The 19210-nt window shown below is 44.4% G+C and overlaps 1 protein-coding gene across 3 annotated transcripts in view; it reads right to left on the minus strand.

The window, feature by feature from the left end:
* The window catches only part of KPNA6 (karyopherin subunit alpha 6), a 53625-nt gene continuing 34415 nt past the window's right edge, over positions 1–19210 (minus strand). For all 3 annotated transcript variants that reach the window (XM_082411336.1, XM_082411338.1, XM_082411337.1), the window contains exons 2-14: positions 17574–17707; positions 16688–16780; positions 16183–16282; positions 14846–14940; positions 13926–14057; positions 12563–12651; positions 11557–11656; positions 10883–11046; positions 10624–10702; positions 8925–9050; positions 8475–8602; positions 7264–7442; positions 1–5331 (exon numbers count right to left, since the gene is read on the minus strand). In XM_082411336.1, the coding sequence (XP_082267462.1) occupies positions 5144–5331; positions 7264–7442; positions 8475–8602; positions 8925–9050; positions 10624–10702; positions 10883–11046; positions 11557–11656; positions 12563–12651; positions 13926–14057; positions 14846–14940; positions 16183–16282; positions 16688–16780; positions 17574–17707 (1607 nt within the window). In that variant the 3' untranslated portion in view covers positions 1–5143. The remainder of the gene's footprint in view (positions 5332–7263; positions 7443–8474; positions 8603–8924; positions 9051–10623; positions 10703–10882; positions 11047–11556; positions 11657–12562; positions 12652–13925; positions 14058–14845; positions 14941–16182; positions 16283–16687; positions 16781–17573; positions 17708–19210) is intronic.

Here is a 19210-nt window from a genome sequence, read left to right on the forward strand (position 1 = left end):
TGTAACAATTCTTAATTCCACTGTTAGGTCAAAAGTTTAAACACCCTCACTTCATTGACTTCCAAAAAATCCAGTCTAGGATCACTCCAAAGAACACGATTTAGAACTTTGCAACAGGTTTTTATTTTTGCTTTATATCTATTACAGTGTTTGAAACCTAAAGAAATACATTTTCTCTTCAAATTTGGATGTGTATATAAATATCATTTGTCTGGACTCAGCACACTCAATGCCATGGTTTCTTGGCCTGTATCTGCTCTGAAATCATCAAGCTTTGTCTGTCTACCCAGGGGCCCTGAGAACATGGAAAACAATAGCCAGAGTTTATAGTTCTTAAAAGCAAATAAATTTGGAAAGAAAAACTAGTGAGGGAAAAGGTTTGATTCACCTTCCTAAGGTCTATAGCTGGGAACCCAAGCTGTTTTTGAGGGACATCTGGTCTGTCTTGGGTAACTGGGACCTCATACCTCTTTGCTTCTTTAGTGGTTCAATCAAAGGCAATTCCCACAAAACTGGCTAAAAGAGCCAATACCCAACTCCAGGGCCTGAGGATTGTCGCCACGGCAGAGTTTTCTCTTCCCAAACCCAGAGGCCGAACATCTGACCTACATAGGGAAGCAGGGCTAGAGTTTAGCGGAGGGGTTCAGGTATGTGCTAATGTGGACATCAGCAGTCAGGCTGGCCCAGAAGTAGTGAGGTGCGCCCAAATGCACTGCAGACCTTTATGACACACTACACAAACCTTTCTCCTGGGGTGTTCTGGGCCCCAAATTTAATGGTGCCTCTTCTAACTCACAGCCAGGTTGGATTCTGCATGTAGCCCAGGCCTGATGCAAAATGCCCTCTCAGAGGAAAACTAACAGCTTTAATTAACAGACTTACTTGGTTTGTACTGACCTCAAAATTCTTCCCTTACCATGGTCTTCATCTGGGGGTGGGGCTAGGGAACAGCCAATGGGATGACTGAATCCTTTATGAAGGCCTTGGCCAAAGAGCAGCTATTGCCTACCACATGGATCCCCGCAGGGCCAAATTCTCAGCTTGTTGGCTTAACAAAAAATACAAAAGTTAAGACAGAAAAAACACTGGACAAGATTGGTCTAAAATGTGCAATCCTAAAACGGCTATGGAAAAAACCTACTCTGAGCAATTTCTCAGTCTCACATGCACTTATTTCTAGGATAGTCCTACCTGGAAGATGTTGCTACTGGTTGTGAGGCTTTCCTATGGTTCAGTGCACCGAGCCTTGCACCCTTCCTCAGCCTGCCAGGGAGGCAGACAGGCACACACAATCCTGAGGTCCCCAGCCAGGCTCTTCTCCCTATGGGTCCCTGTAGTGCCTGCAAGGACCTGGAGAATCTGGCTCCTTGCCATCAACTGAGAATCCAGAAGCCAAGCCCACAAGATGAATCTACTGAGGAATATTCAAGATGATGGCTATCAAGCTGAGTGAGTCTTGGAGAGAAGAGACATGGCCTGAACAAATAAGCTGAGGCCTTCAAAGAAGGGCATGTGGGAGAAGGAGGGAAGTATTGCTAGGCGTTCATCTCCTTCCCTTCTATTTTGCTGGAAACGGGTAATTGTACAGTGTAGGGGGAGGGTAGGCAGACATGAGAAAATGGAAATCTAGTTCATTCTGCTAGGGTTTTCATATTAAACTGGTTTGGCTTAAGAGAAAATGAAGGTCAGTGCCTGAAAGCCTTCTTTCGCTCTTCCTTAAGTGTGGTAGCAGCTATAATCTGTGCAGTTCAGCTCTAAATAGGGCTCTTGGAAAGAGGCTTCCCGGGAAAAGAAAACAGGAGTAGATCTAAAGGTTCTAGGTAAGGAGGAACACGAAGGGTCCCTGAAAGCTGAAGTCATCAACACCTGTTACCTGGAAGGGTCTTTTGTACCCACTGCCTCAAGTAACTAGGCTAGCCAGGTAAGGGTGGAACCTATGTGGTTCTAACAAGGTTGCAGCCAATACCATGGCCAGTCAGTCACTGGGGATAGCTCAGAACTGAAGGCAGGCTTCTAAGACCAGAGAGCCTGTTAATACTAGAGAAGAAGACATGGGTGTGGGATGCCCAGAAGGGCTGGCAATAAAGAATAGCTGACACGGTTCAAAACAGTATTTGAACACTTTAGCTAAGAAAAAGGCTCCTTGTCCCCTTAATCCACACCTAAGTATCTCCAACCCACCAGAGATCTTAAAATGGACATAGCTATGTGCCAAAGTATTAAGATTGCAAACACAAGTCTTCTCAGGCTACTCCCTACAGCAGGTTGGGGAGCCCCTCCATCCCTGTAACATCCATTCAGAAATCTGTCAGAAAGCTCTGACTTCACCTAGGCCAGGGTCTGGAGTCCAGATAGGGACTGCCCACGAAGAGTGGCTGTCAAGCCTGGGCTAAAAAGAAATAATATTTTGCTTCCCAAGATGGCCAGAGGAGAGAAGGAGACACAAAAGATGATGTTACTGCCTCTGTGGGCTGGAAGAACTTCACCTGTTGACTGAAGAGGGGGTCAGAGGAATACAATGGGAAAGCACGGTCTGAGGAAGACACTAACAAAGGAAAGCTCCTAGAGGCCATGTTTATCTGAAGAGAAATTTGTCCTCATGTGCCCTGGGAGACTTCAGCCTTTGGAGTCCTTGTAGAAAACAGGCTTCGAGCAGTAGCCGATGATCAATAGAGTCTTCTCTTTGGTGCATGGCCCAGGATCTGAAGCAAAAGTAGATTTGGGAGGAACAGCTGGGGAAGGCAGGATGTGTATGTCTCACAATAAGAATTTGGCCCCAATGTCAGGGACTTAATTATTGCTAGAGATGTACAAAGTAGATCTTACTAAAATAAAATGCTCTGCCCTTTGGATAAGGACAAGGGGTGGGGGATGGCTTTCTTTTGATCTGTAGGAAAATGGTTTTGTAATGGAGTCGGCAGGCCAAGTGAAGAGGGTCCTGCGCCTTGCCTACCTGGGGGAGTGGGGTTGGTAGTTACCATGCCCAACCTGCAGAGCAGCATCTGACTCACTTAGGCAGTACAGCACTGGTGTCACTTTTCAGTGATAGCCACCAGCCCCAACCACCTTTCTCAGAAAATGCCTCTGGAGTTGGATCTCAACACTGGAAACAGAGGGCAAATTCAAGACCAGTGGCCAAAAACAACTGAACGTTTTATCTGTAAGCAGAGTGGCATGGATTTCACCTGAGCCAGAGGGGGATGTGTAGGAATGGGAGCAAGAATGGCATTGTTTCTGGGGAAGGGAAAATACAGTTTGGAGTAGGGCACCTCTGCCCAACCTCTGTGAGGAAGCAGGGACAGGGCAGATTGTGCCTTCAGCTCCACCACTGGCCTACACTTAGCCAGCAACTTCCTCCACCCCACCCCCAACACCTGGGCTTTACTACCACATGTAATCCATTGAAGCACACAGGCAAGCCATTGAGGCACTGCAGTAGCTCTACTCAAAGGGGAAAGAAAAGCCATTAGGATTATATTTGTCACAGGAAGGGTAAAATCCAAACCATGTACAAGGATCCCAATCAGGGAAGACATCAATCACTCAAAAAAAGTCCTGAGGCTGCTAAATTTCTCGGATAGGAGACACGGCAGCCATCTGTGATAACTTATGTGGACAAGGGCGTTTGAGACTGAATCTGAGGAGGCAGACTGCTTTCTGGGTTTCCTGATGTAAGCAGGATGCTCAGTGGTAAGGACTCGAGTGGTAGACTTCAGCAGGCCCTGGGGCCATCCTTGCTCCATTCAGGTACTAGGACAATCAGACCAGGCTGCCCTGCTATATAAAGGTTCCAGAGCTAAGGGTTGGCCCCTGGTGGTGGCCCGGAACCCAAGCAGAGAGGAGAAGGATCAAGGTCAGGCTTCCTGAGCAAAAGAGCTTCCACATCTCTTTTTGGTCTTCCTCACAGTATCCTACTCACAGAAATTACAGAGACAGTTCTTCCTCTTGAGACCAATTAAGGTTGACCTACGTAATATATAGAATATAAAAAAATACAGAACTTTTTGACATTCTCTCCTTTGGAATTAAAATATACATGATCCAACTACGGAAGAGGAAGAATAAGAAGAAAGGCCAAAGGCAGGGATCCACTGGCTATCCCAATACATGACACTCTCACTCCAAGCTCCTCTGCAACTTATGGGTCACCAGAGCAAGGACTTTCTCCTCAAGAGAAAGGAAGGACCACAGCCCTCTGTCATGTGTTTAGGAGAAAATACAGCTACCCCAGAGGTTCATCTCAACTCTGAGGGGAATTTTCAAGTAAACAAATGAAGTTGGGTCGCACCATTGGAAGGTGGGTAGGAAACATGGGATCAGTAGCAACACATGGGAAGCCCCGTCTGAAGGCCTGTGTTCCTCTCCCCTCACTCCCACTGGTGTACATGCCCCAAGAGAGTGAAGGGGATCTCCCAAACTTAAGAGGTCTGGGCAAGGGGTTAAAGGGAGGGAGGGGCCTTTGTCTCATGGTGACCTCCCCCTCAGCCTCTAGTCCCAGACAATGCTGGCAGCTGGGATTCCTAAAACCAGGAACTCATGGCTCTGGGAAAGAGCAATCGTAATACAAGAAAAATGTGCAAAAGAAAAAAAAATTAAATAACGCAATCCAAGCATACAAGATTAATATTCTGTCAGAGCAAGAACACTTTGTTTTGGATTTCTCCCCTCCCCTCCCACCCCCGACCTGTAGAATATTCCATCTGCTCAAGTACCCAAGATAAGAGTTACAGAGATCAGGGCAGAGGACTGGGAAGGATGAAGGAAGATAAAAGGGAAGGAAGTCACCACTAAAGAAAAAAAATAAAAAATAAAAAAGGTGCAAAATTGATTACCTCAGTCCTCCTTTGTCTACCCCTGGGCTCCTGGGTTAAAGACATATGTGCAGCCAAAATCTAGTGTAAGGAAGAAAAACCCAACACGTCCCCTTCTTGTCACAAAACCCAAATGTGAGCCTCAGATGGTTCTGTCTGTCCAGAGGGTGCTCCCTCCAGGGAAGGGGGCGGAGCAGGTCATAGCACAGTTTCCAGGGCAGCAGAGGTGTGTGGTGGCTGATGGTGGGGGGGCTGGCTTCCCGCCCACCAGAGGGCTGCTTTTCCGCTGGTTGGTGGTGCTTCCCATCCCCTCCCCTCCCCGGAGGCAGACATTATAGCTGGAAGCCCTCCATGGGGGCCTCAGGCTGCTGGAAGATAAACTGCTGTTGCGTTTCATCCACTTGGGGAGCCAGGCTGCTATCATCATCTTCTACGCCAAAGTAGTGCTCAATGAGGTCAAAGGCCTTCTGGTAGATCTCCTGGTTCTCATGGCTCTGGAGAAACTCAATTTTATCCAAGCCTATGGTGGCAAGAAGAAAGGAGGGAGAAGAGTAAACTTTGAGTGCTTTTCTATGGGTCCATGAAACAATCTATTTTTTCCTTCCCTGAGTTATGTTAGCATTTATAAACACAAGTAATATGATCAGATCTCTCTTTGATCTGAAAGAGGAGAGCCGAGATCTTTACCTAAAATGACATAACCCCAAAGGAAAAAGACCAAAATGTCAGTTATAAACCGGACAGTCTAGTCCCGATTCTGCTTTTAACCTGGGCAAACCGTTAACTGTTCCGAATCTCTTGGAGATGAGTGGTGAGTCAATCCAGCACTAACAGACCTTGCTAAGGAAACCATAAACAAAACGAAGACAACCTGCAAAATGGGAGAAAATGTTTGCAACCGATGAGACCGATGAGGGCTTAATTTCCAAAATATACAAACAGCTTGTATAGGTCAATAACAAAAAAACAAACAACCCAATAAAAAAATGGGCAGAAGGGACTTCTCTGGTGGTCCAGTGGGTGAGACTCCGTGCTCCCAATGCAGGGGGCCAGGGTTCGACCCCTGGTCGGGGAACTAGTTCCTGCATATATGCCACAACTAAGAGTCTGCATGCCGCAACTAAGACCCAGCGCAGCCAAAAATAAATAATAATAAATAAATAAATATTTTAAAAAAATGTGTGTGTTGTAGGTGTACAGAATCTTAAAAAAAGGGCAGAAAACTAAACAGACATTTCTCTAAAGAAGACATACAGATGGCCAATAGGCATGTGAAAAGATGCTCAACATCACTAATTATTAGAGAAATGCAAATCAAAACTACAATGAGGTATCACCTTATACCAGTCAGAATGGCCATCATCAAAAAGTCTACAAGGGAATTCCCTGGTGGTCCAGTGGTTAGGACTCAGCGTTCTCACTACCGGGGCCCTGGGTTCGATCCCTGGTCAGGGAACTAATATCCTGCAAGCCATGCGGTGCAGCCAAAAAAATAAAAAAGTCTACAAATAATAAATGCTGGAGAGGGTGTGGAGAAAAGGGAACCCTCCTATACTGTTGGTGGGAATGTAAACTGGTGCAGCCACTATGGAGATTTCTTAAAAAACTAAAAATAGAGATACCATATGATCCAGCGAGCCTACTCCTGGGCATATATCTGGAGAAAACTGTAATTCGAAAAGATACATACACCCCAGTGTTCATAGCAGCACTATTTACAATAGCCAAGACACGGAAGCAACTGGAGTATCCATCAACAGATGAATGGATAAAGATGTGGTGCATATATATAATGGAATATTACTCAGCCATAAGTAAGAATAAAATAATGCCATTTGCAGCAACATGGATGGACCTAGACATTATCATACTAAGCGAAGTAAGTCAGACAGAGAAAGACAAGTATCATATGATATCACTTACGTGGAATCTAAAAAATGATACAAATGAACTTATTTACAAAACAAAAAAAGACTCACAGACATAGAAAACAAACTTATGGTTACCAAAGGCAAAAGGGTGGGGAGGGATAAATTAGGAGTTTAGGATTAGCAGATACAAACTACTATTAACAAAACAGATAGACAACAAGGACCTCCTGTATGGCACAGGGAACTATATTTAATATCTTGTAATAAACTGTAATGGAAAAACAAAACAAAAGAAAGAAAAGAACTTGCTGCTAGAAACTCAGCTGAAAACATGCCTTCCAGCTCCTGATTCTATTATCAATTCTGGAGCTTTATTTTTGCATCTGTACCATAACCTACTTACTAGGTAGAGCCTATCAGAAACAGAACTCATCTACTGCTCCTCAGAGGAAATGGAACTGGTGGGATAAAACCTTGCATTCAATGATGACCCCCTCAAAACACACACCCTCACATATGTATACTATTTCAGAGTTTCTCTCTACTTACAGCAGACATGAGGTTGGGGAGAGGGCACCTACCATAGGCTTCCTCGATGAGGCCACAGTAGGGATTGACCCCTGAGCCACTGCGCTTGCCCTCTTGCTCTCCGAGCCGAAGGATGTTCTCCAGTCCATTGAGGGCGACTTGCACAATCTTTGAATCCATCACAGTCAGCAAGTCGCACAGGGGTTTGATGCAGCCCAGGGAGACCAGGTACCTGAGGGGCAGAGACCAGGTAAGTTCTAAATTAAGACAAGGCAAGGGAGGTGCCAGGCAGGTGCTATGGGGTCTCTGGGTCTCCCTCACACACATCAATGCTCTCAGCAATTCACTCTGACTGAGCTTTCATAACCACCCATCCTTTATCTCAATCTCATCACCCTCCCAATGCTACTGGTTTAGTTCATTTCCATGTAGAAGGCTGCCATGGATTCCTCCTCTTTGTCTCTAATGTCTCCTTGCTGCAGTATTACCTACTCTGAGCACATCATTTCCCTGCCTAAAATTTCTGTGGTCCCAGCTCTACAGTCATAACAATACAATCTGGCTCCTAACCTTTTCTAGCTTCCCCTCTCATTATTCCCTTCCGAGAATATCACATTCCAGTCAAACAGTAAAGGTCTCCAGGTTTCTGATTTTTGTACCTTTACTTCCTTATGCTTTTTCCTGTCCAAAATGCCATTTACAACCCTGTATCCTCAAAAGCTTCACTCAGTGGCTATCCTTTTCTCCTAAGGTTTTATTTATACTGAATATATTCCCCTTCCTAAGCTACAAGCCGAAGGCAAGGCACTTCTCCAGTTCCCACCACTCCTACTCAAGTTGATAATGGAACCCAGAATCAAAGAGCATCCTCACACAAAATAGCTTTCCTATTTGCTTCTCCCAAGTATCACTGCCAAAAATGATTTCCCAAAGAAGCTGCTCTGAAAGAGCCATAGCATGGTTCTCTTTCATTTGTATGGATAATTGAGAATTACATAGATTTAAATTCTCTTGAGGGTAGAAAGAGGCAGAGGAGAGAGATGTCTGTGTCATAAGTTTCCATTCTCCAGGAGGGAAAAGAGGTACATGGTTTATAGGAATCTACTTCAGATTCCCATGCTACACTCTAGCAGCTTACCAGTTAAACCCTACTGGACAGGGGCAGACCTATCCCAGAAAAGGCAGTTTAGAGGTCACATGTAAACTGTGAGCCAAGAGGTAGAGTACACATAGCACTCAAGACAATGGGAAAGGACTGTGATACCTGATTTGTTCAGGGGTTCCTCCTGATGTGGCATTGGTGATGGCCCAGGCTGCCTCTTTCCTTGTACGGAACTCTGCTTTCTGAAGGATTTCAATCAACACAGGGAAGATATTTGCATCTATGACAGCCTGAGAAGAATTGGGGGGTGAGGGTGGGGTGCGGGGGAGGAAAGAAAGTCACTTCAAGAAGAATAAGCAAATCCAGACCCCAAATCAGCTAAAAGATTAAGACATCACATCTTCCCCTTCCTGAAAGTTCTTTTCACATAGGTAAGACGCTACAGAGGAACCTGGCTTCTGTTACACAGAATCTTTGACTGATAGCATCCATTGACCCCAATTTCAAAAGGGAAATAAATTTTTTCTTCTAGAGGGCAATATCCCACAATGTCTCATGTTCCCAGGCCTTTCTACCTGCTGCCCCCCCCAACTTCCCTCCTGCTTGTTCTACCTGTATCTGAGCCCTGTTGCCAGCAGTGATATTTGAAATGGTCCAACAAGCTTCCTTTCGGATTGACTCCTTGGAGCTGCTCAGCAAGTGGAGGAGGCAAGGGAGGGCTGAACAGTTAAGAATGACCTAGAACACCAAAAGCACAGGCAACAAAAGAAAAATTAGATAAACTGGACTTAATCAAAATTTAAAACTTTTGGGTACCAAAAGACACCATCAACATAGTGAATTACACAAATCACAGAATGGGAGAAAGTATATACATATCGTATATCTGATAAGGATTAATATCCAGGATATACAAAAAAAATTTTTTTAAATGCAGGTGGCCAATAGGCACATGAAAAGATACCAAACATCACTAATCATTAGGGAAATGCAAATCAAAACCTCAGTGAGATACAACTTCACGCTTATTAGAATAGTTATCCTTAAAAAATCCAGGCAATGCAAGTGTTGGTAAAGATGCGGAGAAATGGGAACCCGGTACACTTCTGGTGGGAATGTAAAATGGCGCAGCCATTGCACTGTTTTGTGTGCAAAACAGTATGGTGGTTCCTCAAAATCTTAAACATAAAATTACCATATGATCCAATAATTCCACCTCTGGATATATACCCAGAAGAACTGAAAGCAGGGACTCAAACAGATACTTGTATGCCAATACTCAATGCAGCATTATTCATACTAGCCAAAAGGTGGAAGCAACCCAAGTGTCTACCAATAGATGAATAAATAAACCAAATGTGGCACATGCACACTTGGAATATTATCCAGCCACAGAAAGGAATGAAGGTGTGACATGCTAAAATATGGATGAACCTTGAAAACATTATGCTAAGTGAAATAAGCTGAAACAAAAGGACAAATATATATGGTTCGGCTTATACGAGGTACCTAGAGTAGTCAGACTCCTAAGAGACAGAAAATAGTATGGTGGTTACCAAAGGATGAGGGGAGGGGGAAATGGGAAGTTATTATTTAAAGGGTACAGAGTTTCAGTTTGGAATGATGCAAAAGTGGTGGAGATGGATGGCGGTGATGGTTGAATAACAATATGAATGTACTTAATGCCAGTGAACTATACTTAAAAATTGTAAAAACAGAAAAAGTTATGAATATCTGTACACAGGCACACGCGTGCACACACACACACAAAGAATGACCTAGAAAACGAGTGTGGGCTTGAGTGAGACTGCTCACCTGTAAGAAATTTGTGAAGAATCCCACAGAATTATGCAAACTACTCAAGACGCAAAGAATACTCAGATCTCTAGCCTTTGAACAGAGAAACACTGTATACTGTGCTCTCAGTGGGAGTGTTACTAACAGGAGACTAACACGAGACATGGGATCCTAAAGGTCTAGGAAGTAGGGGTGAGGTTCCATAGCTTTTAGTATTTCAAAGGTACCGTAACTCAAAATCTGTTAACAATTACTTTACAATGTCCCAGGTAGTGAGTCAGGTTTTTCCATTTAGTTTTTCTTCAATAGCACCCAATGGATGATGACTTGCTTCCAATTTATAGAAAAAAATGAAGGCAACCAAGTTGCCCCCAAATAATATAGAAAGTGGCAGAGCTGGAATTTTTCACTCAAGCCTATGCTTTCTCTCCTAGATCATGTTGCCTTCTACCAGGACCAAAGTCTGTGGCAGAGAAGGATTTTGTCCATAGACAGCCCTCCTCCTCCTCCTTACCTGGGTCTGGATGTCATCCCCGGTGACGATGTTACCCACAGCTCTCAGAGCAGGAGAAGCCACTTTGTTATCGTTGTGCCTACAGAGGAGGGCGATCTGATCAGTAGAGGGCCAGCACATGGCATTCAACTCGGCTGACCACCAAGTCCAGCAGCACTCATGGCTCCAGACCTTTGGATAGGGCAGCAGACTGCTGACTGCAGTTCTGAGCTTGGAGAAGCTTAGGGAATCTGTACCCTTTCTAACTGAGATCACTCACATTAGAAGCTCGACCAATCTCCGGCAGACTCCAGAGTCTATGACTGCCTGGATCTTCTCGTTGGGGCCATCAGACAGATAAGAAAGGGCCCAGCAAGCATCTGCCAGCAAGTCTGAGTCGCTGCTGAAGAGTAGGCGAGACAGCACAGGCAAACAGGGGGAGACCTGTTGGAAGCAGAGAGAGAGGGACTCAGGCGGACACGGTTACATCATCTCTACCACTAACCCTGACATCGCTGAGCCCTCCTCTACTAAGTAAGTCTAAAACCTGGAGATTTCTACTACATTAAACCATCAGGCCCACATTTTCACTTTACCATCCAGGCATATGAGATCACCTACTTCATTGACAACTGCCTTTTTCAGTTTCCCAAGGATGAGACTCTGAGGGTTCCCCAAAGACTTGAAAACTCCCATATCAAAATTCCTCCATATGAAGGAAACTGCTTTCACTCAGGAATTGGTAAGAAGCTCTCTTGGGACTTCCCTGGTGGCGCAGTGAATAAGACTCCATGCTCCCAATGCAGGGGGCCCAGGTTCAATCCCTGGTCAGGGCACTAGATCCCACATGCATGCCACAACTAAGGAGCCCACCTGCCGCAACTAAGACCCAGTGCAACCAGATAAATAAATAAATAAGTATTAAAAAAAAAAAAAAAAGAGAAGCTGTCTTACCTTTGCAAACTCTGGGGGTGGGTTCTTGCCTCGGCACAGGTTTGACAGGGCCCAGACTGCATTCCGTGTCATTGTCAGTCGTGTGGACTTGGTAAGCAGCCTGAAGGGGACAGCAAAGCCAGATCCTGAGCAATGATGCTCTTTGCATAGAGCTGTTGCCTACGACCCCCAGGAGCAAATCCAATCAGACCCCTAAGACTCTAGCAGCCTGTTTCGTCCTACCCATAGATTTAAGTTAAGTGAGCCTGTTTGGCCCAGGAGGCCGACCTACATCTTCACAGAGGATTAGGACCAGCTGTGGCTTATTAAGACCATAGCTAATAAGGACAAACAGAGGGCTGGACCGTGAGTAAGCATGCTAAACGTTTAAGATAGGACATACTGTGCCCCTAACTGTGGCCACAAGTTCTAAACAAAAGTATTGTTGTCTTTGGAAATAAAAGCTGAAGGTTTAGTGTGAGGGCTTTAGCCATGCAGTATGGAATGATTTTCTGTGACAGGCCCAAGAAGGAGTTATAATAGTAGCCTATGAGATTGTGGCCTCTCAAGAAAAGCTCCTCCCTCTGTTTTGGTTTAGATGTAGCTCTACTATAAGGGTACAGAGGAAGGGATGGGAGCATCCAGATGACTCTGCTTGGGGTCTTAGATCTGTGGCTTACAACAGAGCTCTCCAGTGTACTAGGCATAAACCCATAGCAAATCAATGCATTCCGTAGAGAAGGTTAGATTCTTCCAGATGGGCTAGTCCTTCCTCTCTCCTCTGGCTCAACAATGACAGGTATGACCAACATGAGATTCTACAGTGCTACAAAGTGAGGAAGCACAAGACACAGACCAGTGACACAATCTTCTTACTCTCAAAAGATACTATCTTTTACTCTGGCAATGAGAATGCACTTTTATCATTTTTGTATTCACTCATCGTCTTAAGGTAAACTGCTCCCCAAAGATCTGCCACATGGCTGCCGGAAAGATACCCCAGGTGCAGATGATAATAATTACTCACGTTAGCAAAGGATTAAGAATGGAACAGTTCAAGACGTAATCTCGGCAAACGGAGCTGTCTCCAGCTATGTTTCCCAGTGCCCAGACTGCCTAAAAAAGGGATGATGGAACTGTCACCCACAGAGCCTAGCGGCTTCTGTGAGTACTTTATACTCACAACTACAGAGTGACACCCACCAGTAACCAGGACAAACACCCCATCAAGACCTGAAACACACTAAATAAGCTCAGGTACCCTCCTTGTTAACATCCTTACTGAGCACTTGCTCTATGAGGACTTTTCCTCTGAGAGTTCCTGGTTCATTGGGGAAGGCAGGCTGACATTGTACTGCAGCCAGAGAAGCCAAACCAAGACCTCCTTATCCCCCCCAGAAAAGGAGAAAATGATGGGAAAACTGCATTCTTGTAGCCTCATAGGACCAACCCTATATGTAGTAATATAGGAAAAAACCCTAGTACCACTCTCCACTTCTATCCAACCAGTGGAAGAAATGGAAGTTGGGTTTTTATGATCTGTAGGTGCTGAGAAATGGGTATTGTGGTGTCTTTTTTCCAGCACCACCTCCGATGCCCAATGTGTGGAGTTTTTTCTACACCAACAACCAATTCTCTGATACCAACTGTGTCAATTCAGTTAAATTCTGACACTAACTCGGAGTTAGGGCAGATCCCACAGGCTAGGGGCTCAGTCCCACAAGACTGCCCTCAATTTAGATACTAGCTGCAATTCCCAGGCGCTACCCATACTTCTTACCAACTGGCTATAAATTCAGGAGTTCCACAATCTCCTCCTCAGGTTCAATAATTCACTAGAATGATTCACAGAACTCAGAACACTTTACTTACGTTTACCAGTTTACCGTAATACATACAACTCAGGAAGAGCTAAATGGAAGAGATGCACAGGGCAAGGTGTGGGTTGAGGAGTGGGGTTGCACAGAACTTCCAAGCCCTCTCCAGGCACATCACCTTCCCAGCACACTGAGTGTTAACCAACCCAGAAGCTCTCTGAATCTCACTGTTCAAGCCTTTTTATAACCCAATCCCTAGCCCCTCTAACCTCCCTGGGGAGGGTGGGGTGGAGGGGTGGGAAGAGTGGGGGTGGGGTGGGGCTGAGGGTTACTATCCTCTAATCCTAAATTTGGTCTTTCTGATGACTAGACCTCCCTTCCTGAAGCTATCTATCTAGGTCACCGCATTAGCACAGACTCAGGTGTGTCCCAAAGGGGCTCTTTAGGAATAACAAAAGACACTTCTATCACTAAGAAAATCCCAATGTTTTCAGGAGCTCTTTGCTCTTAACCTCTTAACTGGGGATAAGTACCACTGGTACCATCAAGAATTAAGTCAAATTTGGGCATTACCTGTTCCTGTACATCCTCAAAGTCCGAGTTAAGCAGCTCTATAAAAATGGGGACAGCCCCTGCTTCAATGACAATTTTGGTCTGCTGAGAGGTTCCAGAGGCAATGTTCGTTAGAGCCCAGGCAGCTTCAAACTGAAAGTGAGATTAAAGCCATGAGTGAGAGGTCATTCCAGTTGAGCAGCCGTGCCTACTAGCTGGCTCAGAGCAATAAGCCTCCTGCCCCTGACTTAAAAACAAAAACAAAAACCACACAAGCCTTTCCCTCTCCACCTTTAAATGATAGGAAGAGGTGCTGGCAGTGATATAACATAATGGGAAGACAGAATTGGGCTTCCATGGTCCCAGGTCTAGTCCTGCACTACCACAGCACCCATGAGTCCTTTGGCAAGTCACGTTTTTATTTCCCAAGCTTCACTTTATTCATCTCTGAAACCAGGATAAGAGTGAGATGGGTCTCTAAAAGTCCCTTTCAGCCAAGTTTCTAATAAGTTCTAATGGATTACTCATTACCCATTTGTGAGAAGAGAGACCCAGAGAAGCAAAATGGTTCATCTCAGGGTTAGAAGTGGACTAGAACCTCTAGGGTTGGCCAAAAAGTTCGTTCGGGATTTTCTGTAACATCTTACAGAAAAACCCGAACGAACTTTTTGGCTAACCCAATATATTTATATTTATAATTTATAATATAATCTCTGAATAATCAGTCTGTCATATTCTGGTATTTTTCCTTTGAGATTGTTTTAGGGAAGAGTTTGTGGGCCTCTTATTTGATTGAGGTCAAGACCTCTGAGGTAACAGCATCTCTTAAACATTCCCTCAATATCTTGTCTATATCCTAAGAGATGTGTCTGTAGAAACATGCCACTACAATTTCTTGGCAAAAGGGCTTTCATCTGGTAACTCTCCACCCCAGGCCTCACCTGTAATGTACAATTCTCATTCCTCTTCAGAAACTCCACAAACCGATCCACCACTCCTGGAGTATTGATAACTTCATCTATTGGAGGACTAGGTTCTGGAAGAGGGAGAGGAAAAGTCAGGAGAGGCTTTGGCTAATGCTTTAATGGGGTTAAGTCCACCATCCTTCCTAGATACTCCTGACAATCCTTCTAAACATTCCCAAACTCCCTTTTGGTGAGGTAGTTTTAACAATAGCTGGTCATGGGGCTTCCCTGGTGGCGCAGTGGTTGAGAATCCGCCTGCCAATGCAGGGGACACGGGTTCCATCCCTGGTCCGGGAAGAACCCACATGCCGTGGAGCAACTAAGCCCGTGCGCCACAACTACTGAGCCCGCGTGCTGCAACTACTGAAGCCTGCGCACCGCAACTACTGAAGCCTGCGCACCTAGAGCCTGTGCTCCACGAGAGATGCCACCGCAATGAGAAGCCCGCGCACCGCAACGAAGAGCAGCCCCTGCTCACTGCAACTAGAGAAAGCCCGCATGCAGCAACGAAGACCCAGCACAGCCAAAAATAAATAAATAAATATATAAATATATATATATTAAAAAAAACAATAGCTGGTCATTTTTGAACTGTATAAAATAGCTGAGATGCCAAAGAGTAAAGCCAATCCTAATTTAACTATGCTCACCTTTGGCTTCCTAAACCTAAGCAAGTAACTAACCTTACTTACCTAAGCAAGTAAAGAATTAAGGGAGAGAAGACCAAGGGAGGAGCAACCCTTGTCTAAACACTTCCTTTCCAAGACCAGCATTCTTTTCTTGGGAGGAAGAAAAGTCAGGGAATATTTTTCCCATCATATATCAAATTTTTACTAGGCACAAACTATGTGCCAGACATGTTTCTGGGTACTGAGGATACAGTAGTGAACAAAACCAAAAGTCTCTGCCCTCGTAGAGCTTATATCCTCGTGATGAGAAATATCCTGTTATGTTAGAAGGCAGTAAGTGTAATAGGAAAAAAAAAGACTAGGTAGGGTGGGGTAAGGAGACTAAAAATGCTGCAGGGGTGGGGGGAGCTGCAATTTCTGATAGCGTGTCAGGGTAGGCTTTACTGAGAAGGTAGGATCTGATCATAGAAATGCAGCAGCTGTCACACAGTTATCTGCAAGTAAAGGATATCAGGCAGAGGAAATAGACAGTGCAAAGGTACGAATGTGCCTGGCTTGTCCAAGGACACCAAAGCCAGTAGGGCTACAGCAGAATGAGTGAAAGGGAGTAGTTGATGAGGTCAGTGAGAAGAAACAAGATGCTAAAGTCATGCAGGGCCCCCTGGGGAAGACTAGGCTTTGTACCTTTGGAGAGCAGTTTCCGGAATTTCTGTGTGGTTGCTAACTGCAGGTCAGAATCGTCAGAAAAGAGCATCTCTACCATCTCTCTTGTGATCACGCTCTCCTAGAACATAAAACAGGTTCACGACTTTGCAAACCAATACTAGAGCCAGATATGAGCCCATAATCCTGTTTGGAATCCTGCTTTCTAAAGACTTCAGGGCAAGAGGAAGGCGTAACAGCAGGCTCAGAAGGTGTTTAATCCACAGCTGCTTCAAGTTGGAACATTTGGAAGTGATTCTTAACCTCTGAGGCAACTGACAGCTTCCCTTAAATGTTTCCTCTGGTGTTTCCATCAGAGATGAATCCTTATTGACTCCTTAAGCTGACCAGCTACAAAAGGGCCCATGGAATAAAGAGCTTAGCATGGTTGTTGGTAAAGCTAACTAGATGATGTGAACTGACCAATTTCTGTTCTGCAGAAGCAGGTACTTCCCAAGCTTGCCTGGGAAGCTTGCAAGGGTCTTACCCCAGTGGTAGAGCTCACATAGGAGTCCATGAGGAGACTATCGAACATGGCGGCTTCTTCATTAATCAGCTCCACATTTCTCCGTTTAAAAAGCTGAAAGTAAAGAGAAGAGATGGTGGTAAGACTTCTTACCGGAACAAAGTATGACCCAATATTAAATTATGGCATAACTGTCAAGGAAATGCTACTGTATGAGGAAATGCCAAGCTTAATATACTGATATGGAAAGATATTCAAGGGCTTTACTTTCTATGTTATAGATTGTTTACATTTTTGGAGAACATTTTTATAAGCAAAAAAAATCTTTTAAAATTCCTGTGCCCTTTGTATAAAAGGTGATGCATATAAAAGGCTGTGAAGGAAAGAAATAATGGTAAAGCAAAAGGGTGGGCAAAAGCAGGTTAGCATCTATACCTGGGCAAGGAACCAATTTGGTGGTGGCGTGTGGTGCATGGTGCATGGCAGAGTGTAGACGATGAGGCATTAATACAGTCTCAGTTCTAGGGAGACTTACAAAGAATGGACTCAAGAAATAGAAGTAAGGCAGCCCAGATGGCTGACAAAATTCTTAAAGGGCCAGGCTTGGGGCTGGGCCTTGACGGCCAGTCCTAACAGTGACTACTGGGTAAAAACAAGGGGTTAGCACTAGAATGTTATATTGAAGACATAAATGATGTCCAAGTTGTTCTAAATTATGGAAAAGGAATAAGGGACAGTTCTTTCTCAAAGCTTCCAAAATTTCTTTACAACAAAGGAAGCTGGATGAGCGGCCCACAGAGATAAGCTACTTTCCCAAATGGAAAGTGAGAGTGCAAGGTGGAGGTCACCCGTGGTGGCTGGCCTGCCTCCCTGAAGAGCACGTTTGAGAATACTTGGGCTAACCCACTTGTTGCTCCCGTTTCTGCTTCCGGAGCTGAATGCCCTCCTCCTCTCTTCTTCGCCTCATTTCCTCAGGGTTTAGGGCATTGTTCTTATAGCTCTTCATTCGATAATTGTCTTTCCCTGGGCTCGCCATGGTCTCTGGAAGAAGGGAAGATACAAACATACTGGCAAAGGCTCTTAGGAGGACAGCATTTCCTTCTCAATGGCTTCTTTCCCTACCCACCCTCCCCTTCTCAGCGGGACTCACAGGTTCCCAAGGAGGCCTAATAATCTCAGTAACTGCACCTGACATCTCTAGTACCACCCCCACACAAACAACACAGTCTCCTTTAGTCATAACAAACTTCTTAAGTAAGTGCTTTTATAGCAATTGATATAAGCAGAGGAGTTAAAAGGTGTAGGCCCTGGAGGCAGATTGTGTGGGTTCATATACCGGCTCTTCTACTTGTTAGCTGTGCAACTTTCAACAAGTTGCTTTAACCTCTATGCCTCAGGAGCTCATCTTTAAAACAGGGATATAATAATTCCTATTTCATAGAGCTGTTAGAAGGATTATATAGCTTAATACATGAGCACGGAGTTGTTAGAACGACTATATAGCTTAATACATGCAAAGTACTATTTAGAACAACAGGCATATGGTAAATGTTCACAAGCTATGATCACTTCTATGACAAGACAGAAAAGTTATATGACTTGTCCAATAAACTCAAATATATTTAACCTACCCAGGTGATATACGTTATAGTGTACCCAATTCAGTGGAATACCATGTATTTTTTTTTAATAACTCATGTGGCCACCCATCTATATTTTTAATTAAAGAAATTTAAAATTTTATTCTGTAATATTTGCTACACACAAAAAGATGAAACATAATGTAAAGTTACCAAGCAAAATAATACAATGAGCATCTGTCAACTCACCACTAAACCTAAGAACTAGATTATTAATATGCCTGAATCTAGTAGTAGGGTCTTTCCCTATCCCAGGCCCCTCCACCCCCACTCCAATTCCAGCCAAAAGAAAACTGCTATGATGAATTGTCATTATCTTTGCTTTTGTTTTTATTAATCATATATATGTTTACTCCTAAATATTGTATCATACTATGTTTAGTCTACTGAGAATTGTCGCCCCTCCACTGGGTTTTTAAGATTCACCCATGTTTGGGCTTCCCTGGTGGCGCAGTGGTTGAGAATCTGCCTGCTAATGAAGGGGACACGGGTTCGAGCCCTGGTCTGGGAGGATCCCACGTGCCGCGGAGCAATTAGGCCCGTAAGCCACAAATACTGAGCCTGCGCGTCTGGAGCCTGTGCTCCGCAACAAGAGAGGCCACGATAGTGAGAGGCCTGCGCACCGCGATGAAGAGTGGCCCCCGCTTGCCGTAACTAGAGGAAGCCCTCGCACAGAAACGAAGACCCAACACAGCCAAAAAATAAATAAATAAATAAATAATAATTAAAGGTGCTAATAATTTAAAAAAAAAAAAAGATTCACCCATGTTTTTGCATGGAGCTGTATTTCTTTAATTTTTCCTATGTCATATTATTTTACTGTATAAACACATCATAATTTATTTGCATTTCCCTGACGATTAGTGATGTTGAGCATCTTTTTCATGAACCTGTCGGCCATTTA

The sequence above is a fragment of the Balaenoptera physalus genome (assembly GCF_965194825.1).
Source record: "Balaenoptera physalus genome assembly, chromosome: 1".
Classification (NCBI taxonomy): domain Eukaryota; kingdom Metazoa; phylum Chordata; class Mammalia; order Artiodactyla; family Balaenopteridae; genus Balaenoptera; species Balaenoptera physalus.